At 37.3% G+C, this 18412-nt stretch overlaps 1 protein-coding gene across 1 annotated transcript in view; it reads left to right on the top strand.

The window, feature by feature from the left end:
• The window catches only part of LOC149285316 (roundabout homolog 2-like), a 440725-nt gene that overhangs the window by 367370 nt on the left and 54943 nt on the right, over positions 1-18412 (top strand). Inside the window, exons 6-8 of the mRNA XM_089495533.1 lie at positions 5585-5712; positions 11066-11077; positions 16486-16610. Coding sequence (XP_089351659.1) covers positions 5585-5712; positions 11066-11077; positions 16486-16610 — 265 coding nt within the window. The remainder of the gene's footprint in view (positions 1-5584; positions 5713-11065; positions 11078-16485; positions 16611-18412) is intronic.

Here is an 18412-nt window from a genome sequence, read left to right as displayed (position 1 = left end):
CACCCCCCTGCCCAGAAAAAGAAGAGATTGACCTGGAGTCCCAGGGAAGTAGGGCTTCACTCGGAGAATCTGGGTCAAACCAAGAGAGTTCACAGGTATGTACATTGCTGAAATCTTATAGCATCAGTGTAAATAAAAGATCAATGTGGATGTTAGGAATCATGAGCCAAATATTTCCATAAATGTCACAGGTCACTATAATGAATACAACTATGTAATAGTGTCTAGTAATGAAGTAATAAATTATGGAGGTTCTGACCCACCTACTACTGAATTTTCCTCTCCTGTGGAAAAAAATATCTGAGATTCAAAAGTACAAGCAATAGGTAGAATTAATTACTAACTTAAGTACTTACACTATGGAAAGATGATAAAAGATGTGTTTTCCCAGTACTCAAAGGACACTTTATCGGGTATCCCCAGGCTTCTAATTAAATTTGTGGATTATACTTTATTACGTTACATTTATTTGTATAGCCCCAGCAGATTCTGTAGCTCTTTTACAATAGGGAGACAGTGAAATTTAACAATAATATTAAAGCCGACAACATACAATTACATGACAATAATATTAACACGTATCTAGAGGTGCCGGTGCCGCTCTCATATTATCTTTAGAAATACATCAGGCCAACATCGGTAGAGTTTCTCTTCCGTATATCTAGTCCAATATATACCAAAGTATAATGTTCTAAATAACTAAATCTGAATTATGAGCTGAGAGCTCAATCTTCAATATAACAAAATGAAATTTAATCTTGAATATTATAGTCGATGATCTAAAGATGAAAACGATAGGAAACCTGTATGAACCTAAACCATTTCCTGCGTCGGCAATGGTGTCTTTTTTGGATGTTTTGTTTTGCGTGTCTGAACAGATGGTAATGGTGTTTGTGCAATTTCATTTTCTGTTCTATTCCACTCTTTTTTTTTTTTTGTCTTCAGAAGGCTTTTTCTCTCACTTTGTCACAGCTGGTAACCAATCAATCTCAATTCACGGTACAGTGATGATAGCGCATGTTGTCCAGGGGCCAAATCTGATTGGGTTGCATTTTTTTTTTTCTCGCAGCGTTTCATATCCGAAAAATCTAAATCAAAATAAAAAATGTGTGTGTGTGTGCATGGTGAAGACTGCCAACGTAGTATTGTACAACTGTCATTAATCAAGCATAGCCACAATGAATGCATTCATACAAGCCACTGGCTGCCAGATTCCTCGATCAAAATAGCCCAATTTATGTTAGTGTTTCCATACTACTACTGTTTTGTCGACTTTTCTGCTTCCAATTAGCGGCAGACTCCAAGCTCACATGCACAAATTTCATTTTGCTTGATTTCCAAAAAAAAAATAAAAAATCTTTTGAAATATCACATTAATTGAACTCCTTAAGTCTGAAACAGCATGGGAAAATATGGCATTTTTCAATGATTTTACAAGCACCTTTGAGCAGCAGGCTAAGTAGACTGTTCTATTAAACAAAGGGACTATTGAAATGTTTTCCGATAACATTGCAATACAAAACAGACTTTAGTATTCTTATAAACTTGCCCGAGGAGAGGTCGGCTGTTGTATAATAATGATACTTACTGCACAGAAAGAACTCTTGTTCTCTGTTCAGTTAGAAGATATTAAAAATATTACCCTTTGTACTTTGATTTCTCACGCTTCCGAAGCAGTGTTCAAGGTGGTGAATAATGACTTTCTTCCTTACTGCTACTATTAACCGCTTGTGTACCAGAGGAGGTATATAGCGGTCAAACTGTTGTCCTCTCCCAGTATTTGGAGACCAAGAAGCAGTGACAAACTGTAGCAGGGAATCTCTATCGCGGGAGTAAGATGTGTATTGTCAGACTTTTCTTTCGGGAAGTAAAATTGGTTTGGGCTGTTTTTTTCTGCCTCTGAATCCATTTGCCGTGGGTGAAAGTTGTCAGGTGAGTTGGTTTTGGACATTGTGAAGGACCAGCCCCAATAAGCTTCTGCTACAGGAAGAGCTTGGTTGGTCCTGTATAATGTATATTTAAATCAGTCTCTACACACATTTAACTATCCATTATACAGGGCCAGACACATTGACAGACACAGGTCATTGTATGTCTTCCTTCTTTTCACATGTGCATTTCAGATGCTGTCTTTTCCTATGTATTTTTTGTTACGTATGATTCTCACAATCACTATTAGGTTCTCCAGACGCTATTGGCTTTCTTCCGATATCTGAGAACTTTTTCGGGTGTGACCCGCAGTGACGCACTGCTTCCCCAAGACTCCGATTCACTTTCTTCACATCCCACTTTGTACAAACTACCAACTATCTCCACCTACTTCCCGCCCACTCAACTCTAATTGAGACTAACCCCGCCCTTATGTGTAGCTTACCCCACCCCCTGAATGAAGCCAGGAAAGGGGTAGCCGACCCTAGTAAGTTTCTGGATACATGGCAACACAAAATAATAGAGCTCCGTGTCTATTATTATATATAGCGCCATCATATTCGGCAGCGCTGTTTAGTGGTCTATATAGCTGCCTCCCACATCATCTGTGATGTCAACCAAAGGCAACTAATGGGACTTTGAAAAAGTTGGGTTTTTTTTAAATAAAAAATATATACTTGTGACTTCCAGCTAATCCCTGCCTTAGTGAATATATGTTTTATTAATAACTATGGTTACCCAGGACATGAAGAGCACATCCAGCTGAAAGTATTTTTATTACTATATACTCTGAGCAAAGAAGCGAGACACTTATTTTTTATTCAGCAGTATACCATCTGTGCGAAATCATGAGGAGCACATGTGTTATTATATGGATTTATTCCTAAAAAAGAGAAAATAGAACAATACAAAATAATATTTAATAGAATCTCTTGGAGCTCAATTATTTCTGTCCTCTGTAGGGCTTTTCTGGAGACCCTTTTACCCGGTGTCTTTTAGTTTTCCTCTCATTACGTGCTGGACTTCACTCCGGATTTCCTTCTCTGATGTCCCCAGAGGAGCTTTAGGATTAACAGCAACACTACTGCTCACTATTCTGGATGTGGATCATGCATTCCAGCATTCAACTTTCAATGTCAGATTTAAAGGTGACAAGACATTAAAAAACATAGGAACAATACAAAAAGTTGTATCAAGTGTTTTTTTCTGTTTATATGGCAACAACCTATCAGTGCCTGCTTTTGTGTCACATGAACGTTCCTGGCAAACATTATACATGTGGCAAAAGTGTTCTTAAACATGTTCCTGCAATCATTAAAATAAAAAAATATATATACAGACTACAGTTCAAATTTTTCAGTTTCGAAGCTGTTTTTATGGAAAATAAATACATTTCTAGCTGTAACTTAATTGTAAAAGTGTTCTAACGATCAATAAGCCTTTTCAACTTGGATTAGCGAACACAACGAGCCCTTGGAACAGGAGTGATGGGAGTGATATATACCCTGTGAATATATTCCATTAGAAACTGTTTCCAGCTAAAATAGTCTTTTACAACATTAACCCCGTCTGCGCTGGATTTCGGATTCATTTCATGTTATTTTAATGGGCAAGATTTGCTTTTCTTTCAAAAACAAGGACACTTCTAAATAACCCCTAAATGTTAAACAGCAGTGTATATTGTTTACTTTTTTTGTTATTGATGATATTAATCCTTTGAGGTCAGGCAGAAGGAAACATGTAATCCGCTGCCAGCTTTCCTGATTAGATGAGGATAGTTTAATAAATATTTCATTTCAGTTACATTAGGTATTCAGTCATTGATAACGGTGGCAAAAACAGCTTGTCCACCCGGCTTAGAAAGAGAAAGATTTGTTCTTCTACTATATTTTTGGAAGATTATCGCTGTTATTTACTCCTATACATGTTCGTGGTACCATACGACATCTATCTGCCCTCGAACTACAGACAATTTGCCGATCTTCATCTTGATATAGTACTGAAGTTATAACGCTATTAACTAAGTATGCATTAAGAAGGCCTTTTTGTACCGGCATAATACATACTAAAAGCAATGAGATGGGTCTTTATTCATTTTACCACATCTTGTTGTTTAGTAAATTCATCCCTAACTGCCCGTCAAGGTAATACACATCCTTCTGGCCAACGGAAGCTACAACAAGGTTCTTAGCGTGTAGTATTAAAATATGTTTGATCTTCTTAACCGTCATGGTAATAGTATGAACTATAATATAGTATGTGGGCACATTCATGCCTTATGCAACATTTTTACCTTAAAATTAATAAAAATTAATATTTAGTTCACGCAATGGCCAAGTGTTTACATTGTCCATTGTGGACCCTTCCCAACCGTTTTGCAACCCAAAAGTCACCATGGTTGGCCCTTCATAGCTAAAGTCCCTGTGACATGTATTTCAATTCATAACAGCTTACCCAAAAACTCAAACTCCATGGAGTGCATGTCATCTGAGAGCTGGTACTGCAGGTAATAAATAAAAAATGTACATTTGTTGGACACTAAAAGGTAAAGAAAATAAGATACAAATGAGATAAAGCCAGGATTTGTCTAATATTTAATCATTTGAAATATGGAGAAAAATCTACATCAGCAAAGAGCTTCATGTGGCCTAATGTGTTCGTTTGCAATTATTATTAACATTATTGGTTCAGTCCTTCTACTATTTTATCAGTGTGTTCTCACCATTAATAGGTATTTATCCAGCTTGTACTAGATTTAAATCTTCATTGCGTATTCTTTTGCTATTTTGATCCAGATCTTGATATTACATTTTGAAAGTATGAATATTTCCTTCCAGCGATTGCCTGCTTTTCTTCCATTTGACTGTTTTTATTGACCTATGAAAATCATGCATAGGTTTCCACTCATACTACAAGATTTTGACATCACCCTTATATATTGTTTTGTTGACCTATGGCACTTTTGTATGCTATGCAATCTTATATAAGAAATACATTCTTTCAATGATATGTAATACAGAACTAATGGGGCTGTAGGTAAGCCCACATCAACGGGTTTTTTTTGTAGACGGGTTATAGAAAAGAAGAAACAAGAGATACATTTTATGCACCCATCTATTAATGCATAATACAAATATTATACAATGTAATGGCACATTTATCAACATTATATATCAATTGGTCTTGAAATATGAATAATTTTTTTTTAGCCAGGCTTAGAAAATGTGATGTGGTTCCATAAAAGAACTAAAATGTTTATTCACGTGTAGCAATGATTAAACAGATTATAAAGTTAGAAAGCATAACAAAGTAATGCTTAGTGAGTAATATATCACGTACTATGTGTCAGCTATTGAGAACTGATCACCTCCATTTGTCATGTTGCCATATACCCTAGAACAAAGTGATATTATTAATAATGCTTGGATACATAGAAACCATAGCAGTACTAATTTTACGGCTTTAAGGTTTTTAACTAATGCACGGAGTAATAAAAATGTCATAAAGATTTATGTCCATGTGAAATTATTAAAGCCTAAAATTAATGGGGCTAACAAATAAATTCATGATAAATCTACATGTTTCAGGTAGATGTGTTTTGCCTCTCAAGGCATCACTTGCATAACGATTTTCATTTTTATGTCCTGAAATTTAGATATGACATCAAAGACGACTACACCTTGCGAATTAAGAAGGCGCTCAGTGCCGATGAAGGAACATACACTTGTATTTCTGAGAATCGTGTTGGAAAAGTGGAAGCTTCAGCCACACTTACAGTAAGAGGTAGGTAGAACCTCTTTTCTGTTGAGAAGCACCAAGTAGGATGGTCCTTTTTAGGTGTCATTGTTCTAAGTGTAATGGTGCTGCGGAACCGAGTAGATGTTCAACCTACCATTCTCCTTTTATATCAGCATTGTGGACAGTGGCGACTCTAGAAACAATATATAGGGGGGGCACACAAGATACCACAGTCAAACTGGGGGGGCATTCATAATTTCCAAAAGTAATGTGCTATGGAATTATACTTTTGTTATTGGGCTAAAATAACACTTGATCATTCAACAATGGAAGCCTGAAGCCACAACTGAGTGCGACTAATCCTTGAAATAAATATTATAACATAATAAATAACTTTTCCACTAAATGATTTCAGGGCCTTGAACATTTTGTCCCCTGAAGTCACTACAACTTCAGGAGGGCATTTTATCTCTGGATAAATATAAATTAAATAATTCCTACTGTAAGTTAAGTGCCAGGAAACAGATGACCAAACACACACACCAACACAGGCTCTGTCACACCGACACCCAGACACACACACCAGAACAGGCTCTGCCACACAGACACCCACACACATCAGGACAGGCTCTGCCACACCCACATCCAAACACACACACACACCAGGACAGGCACTGACACCCAAACACACACCCTAGACCAGGCTCTGCCACACTGACAACTGAACAAACACACCAGGACAGGCTCTGCCACACCAACACCCAAACACACACCAGGACAGGCTCTGCCACACCAACACCTATACAAACACACCCAAGGACAGGCTCTGCTACACTGATAACCAAAAACACACATTTGCTTGCTGTGATTGCTGTCAGCAATCACACTCCTATCATGCCAAGTCAGCCAGTACATGCTGGTACAGGGTGGCTGTAAGTGATGTGCAGACCCCATACTGCTGGCAGCATCAATACACAAGGGGAGCAGCTAGCATGTACTGGCTGACTTGGCATGATAGGAGTGTGATTACTGACAGCAATCACAGTCCCATCATGCCTAGGTTCCAGCACTTACACATCCATGTTATCACACACACACTCATTCATTCATATACTCATTCATTCACAGATTAATTCCCTCAATCACGCATACTGATTCAAACACCCTCCCCATCCCCTTACCTGCACTGCAGCTCCTCAATGCCGCTCACAGACTTCAGCAGAGGGCGCGGCCTCCCTCTGCGTTCTCTGGTACTGGACAGAGGAATCGGGACTGGAGCAGAGTCATGTGATGTCACGTGAACTCTGCTAGGTTCCGCTTCCTCTATGCAGTACAGAAGACCCTCCCACAGGTAAGTAGCAGGGCTCGAGGTGCGGCCCGCGTAAGATCGGTTGCCTTGGCTGACGATCTTACGCGGGCCGCACCCTCTCTCTCCTCTGCATTAAAAAAAAAAAAAAAAGACGGGATTTAAAGTCGCATTCCAAATTTGGCAGGGGGGCAACAGGCGGGGCAAGGATTAACATAGGGGGGGCAATTGCCCCCCCTTGCCCCCCTGTAGCGACGCCACTGATTGTGGAACATGTAAGACAATGAACCATGCCAAAGTACTTGACTTTAGAAGAAGCTCTATGTGTGACTTCCATGCCTATCCAAATGTTCTAGAGAGAGAGAGAGAAGAAGAGGGAGTTAGAGTTCTACAAAAAGCCCGACAGGGTATTTATGATAAGCTGAAACAAACTGCTTTTATTCTCCGTTTCTGAAGAATGTTTTTACATGAAGTACATATCTAGACCGCATCTAGATCAGCATGGCTGCATACTTCCAATAAGCTCAGTAGAAGTTTACCGTAAACAAGATGAAATGCCTTCAATCCAGCCAGTTCTTTAAATCAGCCTGTAGTTATTAAAATATATAGCATTAATATATATAAAACACAGCAAGCTCTTTTAAGATCTATAAATTGAATATGGATACATTGCATCAGTGTCTTAATAATCAATCATATGATTCGAAAGCCTTTTGGGAAGGGGCTTGAAAACAAGAAAATACATTAGGAATGTCTTCTGGACACATGCTTAATGGAGGTAAAAACATCACAATAAAATAAGAAACTAAAATATATTCAATCGAAAATACCAAGAGATTGTGAGAATATTAAAATATGTAACTTTAAAAAAATGTTTTCAAGATCCTAAAGATAGAGAAGCAGAAACAGTTGATTACGGAAAGGTTTATAAAAGGTTTGATGCTGGAATGAATGTAAAATTCAATTTAAAGTGTTTTTGCATTCAATTCTGCTGGCTTTGGCAAGCCTTATTTTATTTATACTCGGGATAGCAACACTATTTCACAGTTTAGCGGTGCACGGTGGATGCTTTCATGCAAGATGTTATAAGGTTAATAAAAATGTTTTAGCATATTCTGATTTCTTTCTTTAAACATAGTGCCTGACATGTTCTGAGTCTATATATATATATATACATATATATATATATATATATATATATATATATATATATATATATTATACAGTATAAAAGAGGGGTTTTGATTAAAATAAACTGTATTGAAGTTCAGGAGAATATTCCAGGATGCTCCCTTTTACATATTAGGCATCACAAAGGACAGAAAAGCTCATTATCCTTTTTACTGGTGGGATGATGAGGATGACAGGAGCTTTCTCCATCACGCGCATTGATACAAATGCAGTAGCGGGTAAAGAGTAATACTGATCACTTGGGAAAATGTGCGGCCAATTTAGTCATGGATGGTTTGGGCAGAGTTAATCCAAGATACCTATTCATCTTGCCCATAAACATTACATCTGTGCCCCCCATTTCAGTATTTTTGATCACATTCTCTAACTCGATTCTTTGGAGGTGCATTCCAGAAGTTGGGCAAGTACCATAATAAGTACACTCAGGGTGATATTAAGAATACATACTTTGGAGTAGGTTTCCACAAATCCCAAATGCAATAACCATAAAAGGACAGGAGATCTTTCTATCTTGGCCTAAAACAAAGTTTTTCTATTGAGATGTCTGTGCTCGATCCATGATATCCAAAAAATGGTATATGCCCTTGAGGTTTCAGTGAAATTCTTGTGATTTCTTACAACCAATTTCACCCTATGTGCCCTGTTTAAAATTCCAAGCAGAACAGTGAACTTGTATTTAAAAAATTGACTTTTCCCTGGGTCTGCAGGACGGTTTCCTCTTTCTGCCGGCAGGGAAGTGGTATTTATCCACGTCCATTCCCATCCACTCCCCCTACTCCCTGTCCACTCAGGACTCATTTATGGATAGCCATTCCTCCACGCATGACTAGTATTGCCCCTTGTGAGGACACTACCCAAGAAGAGGGTGAGAGCTAAGGGGAGCACCTTGGGAAATCCCTAGTTGTGCTTATTACAACGTTACAATATGCACCTTGAACCCCAAGGGTATCCTAAAACTTAATTGGAGCTCCTTGACTACCTTGATGTAGCCCTCCCAGACAGGCCTTTAATCTGCCTTCCACTGACTGCTCTCAATAATCTATCACATTGAATTCTAAGAAATAAACAATAAATGTATAATAATACATATTATATAATTATAATATTTTTCAGAATTTACCTTTTCATAGTTCGAGAACAGAATTCTTATTTTGCATTGTGATTCCCTGCTGTATATTATGGCACATGCCGAATGTACACCTGCAAAATAAAACGCTCAAACATCATATCAGATTATACCAACCTAGCCATTCTAAGGATTAGAAATACGCAAACATTTTACATTGGTTTAAACTAATATGATTCCCCTGCCACAACATAGGTATTGTTTTTCCCTTTAAGCTACCAGGTGGGAGGTGATCGTTCTGTTTAGAAGAGTACTTTGCATATTATTCCATACTTTTATGTCCCATTGAACTGTAAAAATAGTTTATGGCTTTATATTATCGCAGAAGCGGGATAATGGAGGCCTTTGTTGGTATGACAAGGTATAGTGGGGCTGAAAAAGAAAATAAGTCTATGGAAGTTATACGCAAATATTGTCGTAACTTATTATATAAATAATGCTAGAACAGCTTGGGATATATTGGTATGATCTGCTTACTTGTGGCTAGGATTTAACGCTTGACGTGTTTCGCTTACTTCAAGGAAGACTGGGTCTACTTTTCAATGTAACTGTTTACATACTAGTAGATATGACCTAGTAGATCATACATACTGGAAGTATAAACAGGGCCGGCCCAAGACATTATGCCACCTTGGTCCAAATATGAAATACCTCCCCTCCCACCAAAATCACGCCCACCAAAACCAGGTCCACATCTATTATGTTGTATCATGACCATACCTGGGAACTCTCTGGGTCGCGGGAGCGGGGTGTGGACACGGCCCGTTCCCTGCCCATTTCCTCTTTAAATGGGGGTATTTTCCACGATGTCAGTGGGAACACTCCCACATCAGCAGAAAAGCCCCAACGTCATTCAGAACGCAACTGACATCATCAGGAACGCCATCAACATCAGCGGGATGTCAGTGGCCAGCCCTGGCCACGTCTTGCTTCTGGTAGCCGGAGCTCAGAAGTTCCCAGGTATGATCATGCCTAATATACTTACTCACGCTCTCTCTTACCCACCCTGTCTCACGCTCTCTGACACTCTCATTCATAGTCTCTCACACACTAATTCACACTCTCTCATGTTCTCTCTCAATGTCTTCCTATCTTCTCTGCCGACTGCTTAAATTTGCCTGTTTCCTTTCCTGCCGCCTGGGTCCCATGGACCCACTGGGACCCATGCAAGGGCCGTCTCTGGATATAAAACAATTTGGAATTCTTTTGGACCTTAAAGATACCTTGGAAGTCAATAGTTTAACTTAGCCCCTTCCGCTGTATAATTAAAAAGTAGAATTTTACCCACAACCCTCAATTTCTAAGCACTATACTGTGCCAAGAACTTGCTTGATGGGGAAATTGCTTTGTCGGACTCAAAGGTTTATTATATCAGATCACACGCTGATTTTATGTCCTAGAAATGGTTTAATTCTTTTTGACTCCAGCCATTACATTGAGATTGCTTTTTATTTTCTGTACTGATCTAGTATGTCCCTCATTCTGAAAACATTGCTGTTTCTATCAAAATGGCAAAAAGTGTTTCAAGTGAAATGTCAATATTTATCAATAGGCTGGAGACAATAGCATGAGAAAGAAAGGGCCGTCTCGCTGGATTGGCAAAACCTCCATTGTGATCGATAAAAACTAGGCCTGGCTACAGTGTAGACTGTATATATCTCAAAAATATTAATTTTAAGTTAATTTTGTTTGTAACATTACACTTCACACATTCTGACTATCTTTTCTTTTAATTTCTTTTTTATGTTCTCTCACCACCATTGTAATGTCTTCAGTTCGCCCTGTTGGTAAGTAACCATCCTTCTACTCAGCCTGGCATTTTGCAATGCGTCATTTCCATCCACATGCTTTATGATGGCTGTGCCATAAAAACAACATATTGCTTTGCAATAATTCTGATTATTATTTGCAGTGGTTGTGCATTCCATATATTCACTTTTTTAAATAATTGCCATAGCAGCATATAGCCTGAAGTCCTATAAATCCACTTACTTTGGTTTTTGTTTAATACCAAATGTGCTTTTCATCTGCTTTATTCGCTTAGCTTTTGCTCTGGTTGTGCTAACCTTTCACACTTGAAATCAAAGGTTGGGCCCTAATTCATGGGGTCTGCTCGCTAACTATTAATTAGCTGCAGAATTTGGCTTTTCGGGTTGACTCAAGTTTGTAGCTCTTTATTCACTATGATACGAGAATTGTGTTATCAAATCCGTGAATTCACAACACAATACCTGGGAACGCTCTGGGTTTGACTGGGAGTTTCCGGGTTAAGCACTGTTTTCCTGGGTCTCCGAGTGGCTTTCCTCATTCTATGGGGCAGAAGAGCAGAAATTAACCATGTCCACTTCTCCTGCCTTTCTCGTCCCGTTTAACCCTATCTGGGGCTAGTCCTGCCCTTGTCTACCCCTCCAAATGCTAGCCTTGCCTCCTCCTGTAGTCACTTCTTCAGAAGAGGTAGAGCTCTGGGTACTCTACCCTCTAAAGTTTCCAGGTATGGGCATTATAAAAAGCCACCCCTTGCTAATCTCTTTGCAAGACCGTGCTAAAACCATAGTTCAACCATAGTCATCCATGTCATTTCTAGAGCTGAAGCTCGCTGGGGTTGGCCGTTTGTAATGTAAGATGAAGTCAGCGAGATTCAATTGCAACCTTCCTGCCAACTCACTTTTTAGTGAATACACTCTTTTATTTACCCAGAGCTCTCTGTAATAATCTGTTCTCCATACGACTGACACTGCATATAACTCCATAATCTCGTTTTTATTTCTATTGGATTAATTTGATGGGTTCTGGTTAAATTACATGATATTTTACTATCCAAATTAAGTTTGTCTTGGAGAAAAAATAAAATTCTTGCATAAATCAGCATGTCAGGGCTATTCACTTTTATTAGTCTTTTTTCAGATTTAGTTAAGCCATTCTAATGTCAAGCAAATAAAAAAAGAGCAAGTGTTGGAATGTACCTGTTAACCATGGTAAATAGATAAACAAACTGGGGTAAAGCATATATTTCCTGGCTATTTCCAATGAGTTTACAATTATTAATACATATTCTGTAGGTATCTTTTGGCAGACTTTTTTTGCCTGGAGAGAGCATGTGAAAAATCAGCTGTCATGGGTCATATTGAGAAATAGCAGAAACCGTTGATTCTCTTTGAAAACATTCATGTCATGTTGTGCTGTAACTTATGTTACTCTGTGTGCTGTAATATGTATACGTGGGGAATCTTGGGCTTTGACACAGTTTCTTCTTTTCAGTCTAACATCTCGGAATAATTCAAGATTCATTGCTTTATAGACTTTATATATGAAATAGTCTAGCGTTGGCTGCTTTCAATTCTTCAGTGACCTGATGCTTCTAGAACCTCCAAGTACAATGTAGAGATGGTAACAGATGTCACTGCTATCTCTTCCATACACCTGCTTTACCTATTTAAAGACGAAGGGGTCATTTCCCACGAAAGATTGGCCCCTATTCTAGAAATTTAAGTCAGGACTATCTGGGTAGCTACTCTTGTCAAATAGTACATTGTGACCAATAATTGAATGTGGTAATAAAACATGTTATTTCATTTAAAGTGGACATGTTACTTATATTATGCAAAAACCTAGCATTTAAAATAAAAATAAAATAGTCACTTTTTTGAAAATGTATTTTAATATGCTTTTAGTAATAGAAATGGGTGGAAATCTTCTTTAAATTTCTTGTCTTGTCATATCCCTTGAATTTATGTATTGTATTAAGCGCTGCGTAAACTGTTGGCGCTATATAAATAAAAGATAATAATAATAATAATAATAATAATAATTTAAATTGGCTAAATTTTCATCTATATTGTACATTCTTCTTATAAGAAATTTGCTTACTCTTGTGCTCTTTAACTATAACTAAAACAACAAAGACGCAAACAGGTCTGACATTGTATAATTTGCTCAAACGGTGAAATAATATATAATATACATCCACTTTAACGGAAGTTCCTTTTTACGGAATCATTTCCAGGCAGCTTTTGGCTTTAAGTCGACATGGAGGAGCTTTTTGGGGGAATGATCTGGACGGATTGTATGATAGCAGCGATACTTTTGGCGAGCTAATCAGTATTCTATGTCTTCTCCACAGTCAGGGACCAATAGGAATACCTCTTTTTGTTGATATGTCGACATTAATGGTATTAAGTCCACTTTTTTACCCCTCTGGTCCTGAAAGTCGAGGTATCTCTGACCCTTCAGAGACTCAAAGGTTAAAGCAAAATCATTTTGCAATCATACATCAAACATAATGCGCCCAGCAAATGTTTTTCCTCCCTGAATAAAATATGACTGGAATAAGGCCTTGGAAATGTATTTGTTTTAAGACTTTCAGCCCCAGGCCTATACGTTCCATCATGAATTAAATATTTCCTCAGGTAAACCATTTTCCGTCAAAGGATGTTTGCTTTTATAAATCATTATCTTCTCAAGCCTCATAGCTTGCTCTGATAAAATAAGACTTGTTTATTAGTGGGTATATACATTCACATAAAAGGTACTTTATTATGTCATCATAAAAACCTATTTTCAGCATAGTTTACTTTACATACATGCGTTTCTCCTTGCGTCCCGTCTTATACAATGACAGTTATAGGTGGGATATCATAGCACAGCACAATTAAACGTTTTAACGATTTAAGATTTTAACGTCATAGCTTTACAAACCAGGATGGTTCTGAGATTGAATCTACTGTATATCTAGAATCCATACATCAGCAGTACTGCTTGCTTTCTAGGTCTTCTTAAAGACAGAAATGGCATTCCACCTGGGAAGTGTTAGATTTAAAGATTAGGGGCCACTGACTGATGTATTATTCTGGCTTTTACCTGCAATTCCAAATAACGCCACCAGGGCGGCTAGAGTACAATAATTTACTTATAGGATGAATCCTTCCCGTGTTCCCTTTATATGTTACGTATACTCTTTCTACTAATGTGTTTTGAATGGTTTTGAATAGTAAACATGGACATAGTGTCTTCCAAATGTGATTTTGGCTCTTTTACCACTGGTCCACCTGATTGCTCCTGGGCTGAATACCATACCAAATTAATCTCACCAAGAATGGACAGCCGCTTCATAGCGTGTCCTACGGTGCCTCTCCGCTTGGGTTCTGTTAACAAACTTAACTCTACCAAAGCACAATTCTATGAATAGTGATGCAAACGGGCAAACATTTCATTGTGTTCTATATGTTTTGGCTGTTTTGTCTTATATGTCGGGGTGATATATAGTGATATATTTAGCCTAGGGCAGCAGGTCATGGAGGGATAAAGGTAGATATGCCTCTGTTAACTACACCAAATCGTATTCCTTTGTTCCATCGAACAGGAAAGAGTACAAATGCATTGACACAGTGCATCTTCACACCTCCAGTTCTATATTTAAGACCTAAAAATTGTTTCATATGGATGTTGCAGTCGGTGTAATGTCTTGCAGAGCCTCTTTGATCTTGATCAGACAGCTCATAGATTTCTGCTCTCCTGCTTTTTCATTATTTCAAGGCGCAGAACTAACCCTTTTGAGTTAAAATACACATGATTTCACGATAAGTAGATAACAGATATTCTTCGGGTTCCTAATAGCTATAATATGTTGTTATTGATTGTTATGCGTATTTTAGATGTTGACAGACAGTATTTTAATTTGTGTTGTATAAGGTCATATTACTAATCAATCACTCTGTGAAACAGACAATGATACATTTTCACTGTTGAAAAGAATTGTTGAGTTGAGCTGCATTTAGGTACTCAGTTTAATACATTAATAATGGTGATATATTATTTACTTATTCTAAAATATTTATCAGGCATGACAAAACACATACACGAAACAAATGTATTATCAATAGCCTCCCATGCCTTTCCGCATGACTAAAAGCCCTCTGCCTTAAAACCGTCCCAAACCTACACGTTTACGAGAAGCAATAATGTGCTTTATAGAAGGCATTCCATTTTTTTTCTTTAAATTTTATATTATTTTATTATTTTGAAGATTTTTTTTTTCTTCAAAACTATTTTATTTTATTAAAAGACACATGCAAAATGTATTAACATACCTTTTTGCTTGATTCCCTTTAGAGGTGATTTTTATTACGTAGTATTTATTAATTCTGTAACATTTTCAGCTTTTAAAAACAGATCCTTTTTCCACATCACCAAATCCTTTAATGTCTGCACGCATTTGTGCTTCTATCTTGGCTTCTGAATACATTAGAAGTGAAGTGAATCAATTAAGGTTTTTTTTTTCCTTTTCTCGTGTTAATGTCTTGTAGACTCAATTGCAAAGGGATTCGCCGTAGTCTGGGTATTCGGGGAGGTTGGTCAGTAGGTTAATGTGGTATATTGCCTGTAGCGCGAATCCATAGAGAATAAGGATCCTAGTAGACCCATTTTAAGTTCTTTCTATATGGCTAATCTGAATTTAATGCTCATTCAGGTGCCAGAAGGCTGAAAAAATTCAGTCCATTGGAGGCTCTAAAAGGGTGAAACATTTTTGGAGGCTGAAAAAAATAATTCAAGTGAATTGAGAAAGCCATTTGCATTCCAACACTTCTCAATGCGTAATGTCCCTAAATGCTTCTTCATTATCTCTCATACCGCAGAAGGTTCTATTGTGCCAGCGCTAAAAACGAGGCGATTAACCTTAAGGTCTTTAATGCCCTCGTCGTAAACCCCACCTCTCACATCGCCTCTGCTTCCCATTCATGTTCAACAACCTGATTTCCATACCGTCCTACTTGCCCTCAAACGCTACTGTTAAAGTAACAGCGATTATGGATGACATTGATTGAAATCTGTGCTAAGGGGATGGAGCAACAAAGCATAAAAAAGAGAAATGCACTTTGCCTGTGTATCGCATAAAATGTTTTCAGGTTAATTAAAAAAAAATCATTAAATTCATATGTTGGGATATTTAAATGACAGAATTAACATTTTTAAATAGTTAAAATTCTGCCACAAAATTTTAAATTTTGTACAGAGAAAATGTATTTAAATATTCCAAGCTTATGAACGGTTGGATTTATAACCTTCTGAGCAAAATTAAAATGAAAATATAGTTTTTTATTATTTCATTACGTATATGACTTATGATTTGAATGATATTGTAATAGTGCAATAATATTGTTGATGAATGTATTCAGCGGTTTGTGTTTTATCTTTACAGCACCGCCTCAATTTGTTGTCCGGCCACGCGATCAGATAGTAGCTCAGGGTAGAACCGTCACATTCCCTTGCGAAACGAAAGGAAATCCTCAGCCAGCCGTGTTTTGGCAAAAAGAAGGAAGCCAGGTAAGTGGAAATCTAGAACTCGCATTTTTTTTGTTGTCTTACACTTTCTGTTCATGTATGAAGGACACATGGCATTGTGCACCAAAACATGTAGGGCACAAACACACATTTAACCCAAAAGTGTAGGAAAGTCCTGATGTTTTGCACGAGTGTTAACTGCTGTACTATCTATCATTGGAAAATGGGTCCAATATATATATATATATATTAAAGTGAAATGTTAGTCTAATAAAAAGGTATTAGTTTAATTTGCTGTACTTATTTTTTTTATTTACACTATTGGACCAACACGGCTATCCCAAGCTACACACACACACACACACACACACAGTATATGAAATATGACATACGGTATATAAAATATATGGGATTCCTTTTAGAATTCCATCAAAAATAACAGGAATTCTAGCATTGAAACTGGATTAAAAGTACATAAGACATATTTCCCATATGCCGTAGGTAAGCAACGCTGCCACACATTTCAAATTGCACGGGGAAAAATACATAGATTGTAGGATGCGTCACTTTTATATAGTTAGATCGCTTGTTAGTAATTTATGCCCAACAGAAAAGAATAAGACCCAACTTTTGTGAAAATAAGCAAAGCAACCCCATCTTTGTATTAGTAACACAGTCATGTTTACGTGAAGTGGTTCTCTAGTGGCATACGTGAGTCTTCCAAAGTGGACATCTATCACTTCATAACAAAGAAAAGAGCTTCTAATTACAGGAGAACGTTATTTGCAGGATTAAAGTCATTTAAGCCTAATTGAATAGCGTTAATACCCTATTTTATCCTCTTCCGTTGGTCGTATTTCAGGGGTAAAGCATTTTAAGGTGAATTGGTGTTCTTTGTGTTTAATTGAATGTTATTACCTTCTTATTACTGCATTTTTTCTCGATTAATTACAACTTTGCAATTTAATTAACCACATCCCATAGGGTAAAATAGTGTTTTATACAGAGTAAGCACAAAAAAGACTTTCGCGAGGTCATTAGCCGTATTGTTGTATGTTAACACTTTTGTCATCCTTGGAACGCAGCATTAATAATTTTAATGATGTTTACTGAACAGTGAATCTTTCTTTGGAGTTTTATAAATAAATATGATACTTAAGTATCTCTACTCCTTTTTAAAAAAAAAAAACAATAAACGACTATTATTATTATTATTGGCGCTATTATCATTTTGTATACATATGTATGTTTGACCTACATGCTCCTGTTTGCTCTGATAATTTTAACTTGTTGACATGAAGATAAATGCTATTCTGTCCCATTGTCACCTTATATGCTAATTACCAGCTGGTTCTTTTTTGGTGGTCGTTTGTCCCAGACAATTATTGTTATCAGTTCCATGAAATGCTTAATTTCACACCAGCTCCACGCCAATAATTATCTAGACCTCAACCAACTTGACGTTGTCTAGACGGAACATATTGGTGTATCCCGATATCCAAATATGCTAATTTTTGTCCTATAAAAACCAAAGCACTTATGTCAGGACTGTTGGATGGGCTCACAGTTCTGATTCTGTATCCAAGAAATGACACTACAGCCTTCACGTGGCGATCGTGAAACACATTGTAATTCCAATTTAACTGCATTAGCATCGTTACTGTCATATATTTTACCAATGTTCTCATTTAGAAATGACTCTGGAAATTGTAGTAAGGGAAAGCTGGTTTATCCAACATGCTGAAAATAAAAATGTGACTTCAAATTTTATGTTCTGTCAAATTCTATCCATCTGTCATCTATCTTTCTACCAGGTTAGATACAAAAGAAAGTAAAAATTCAGC

Source organism: Sceloporus occidentalis, unplaced genomic scaffold, assembly GCF_023333645.1.
Source record: "Sceloporus occidentalis isolate IW3139 unplaced genomic scaffold, rSceOcc1.0.p SCAF_81, whole genome shotgun sequence".
Lineage (NCBI taxonomy): Eukaryota > Metazoa > Chordata > Lepidosauria > Squamata > Phrynosomatidae > Sceloporus > Sceloporus occidentalis.
Note: the sequence above shows the minus strand (reverse complement) of the source record. Positions and strands in the feature narration are given on the sequence as shown.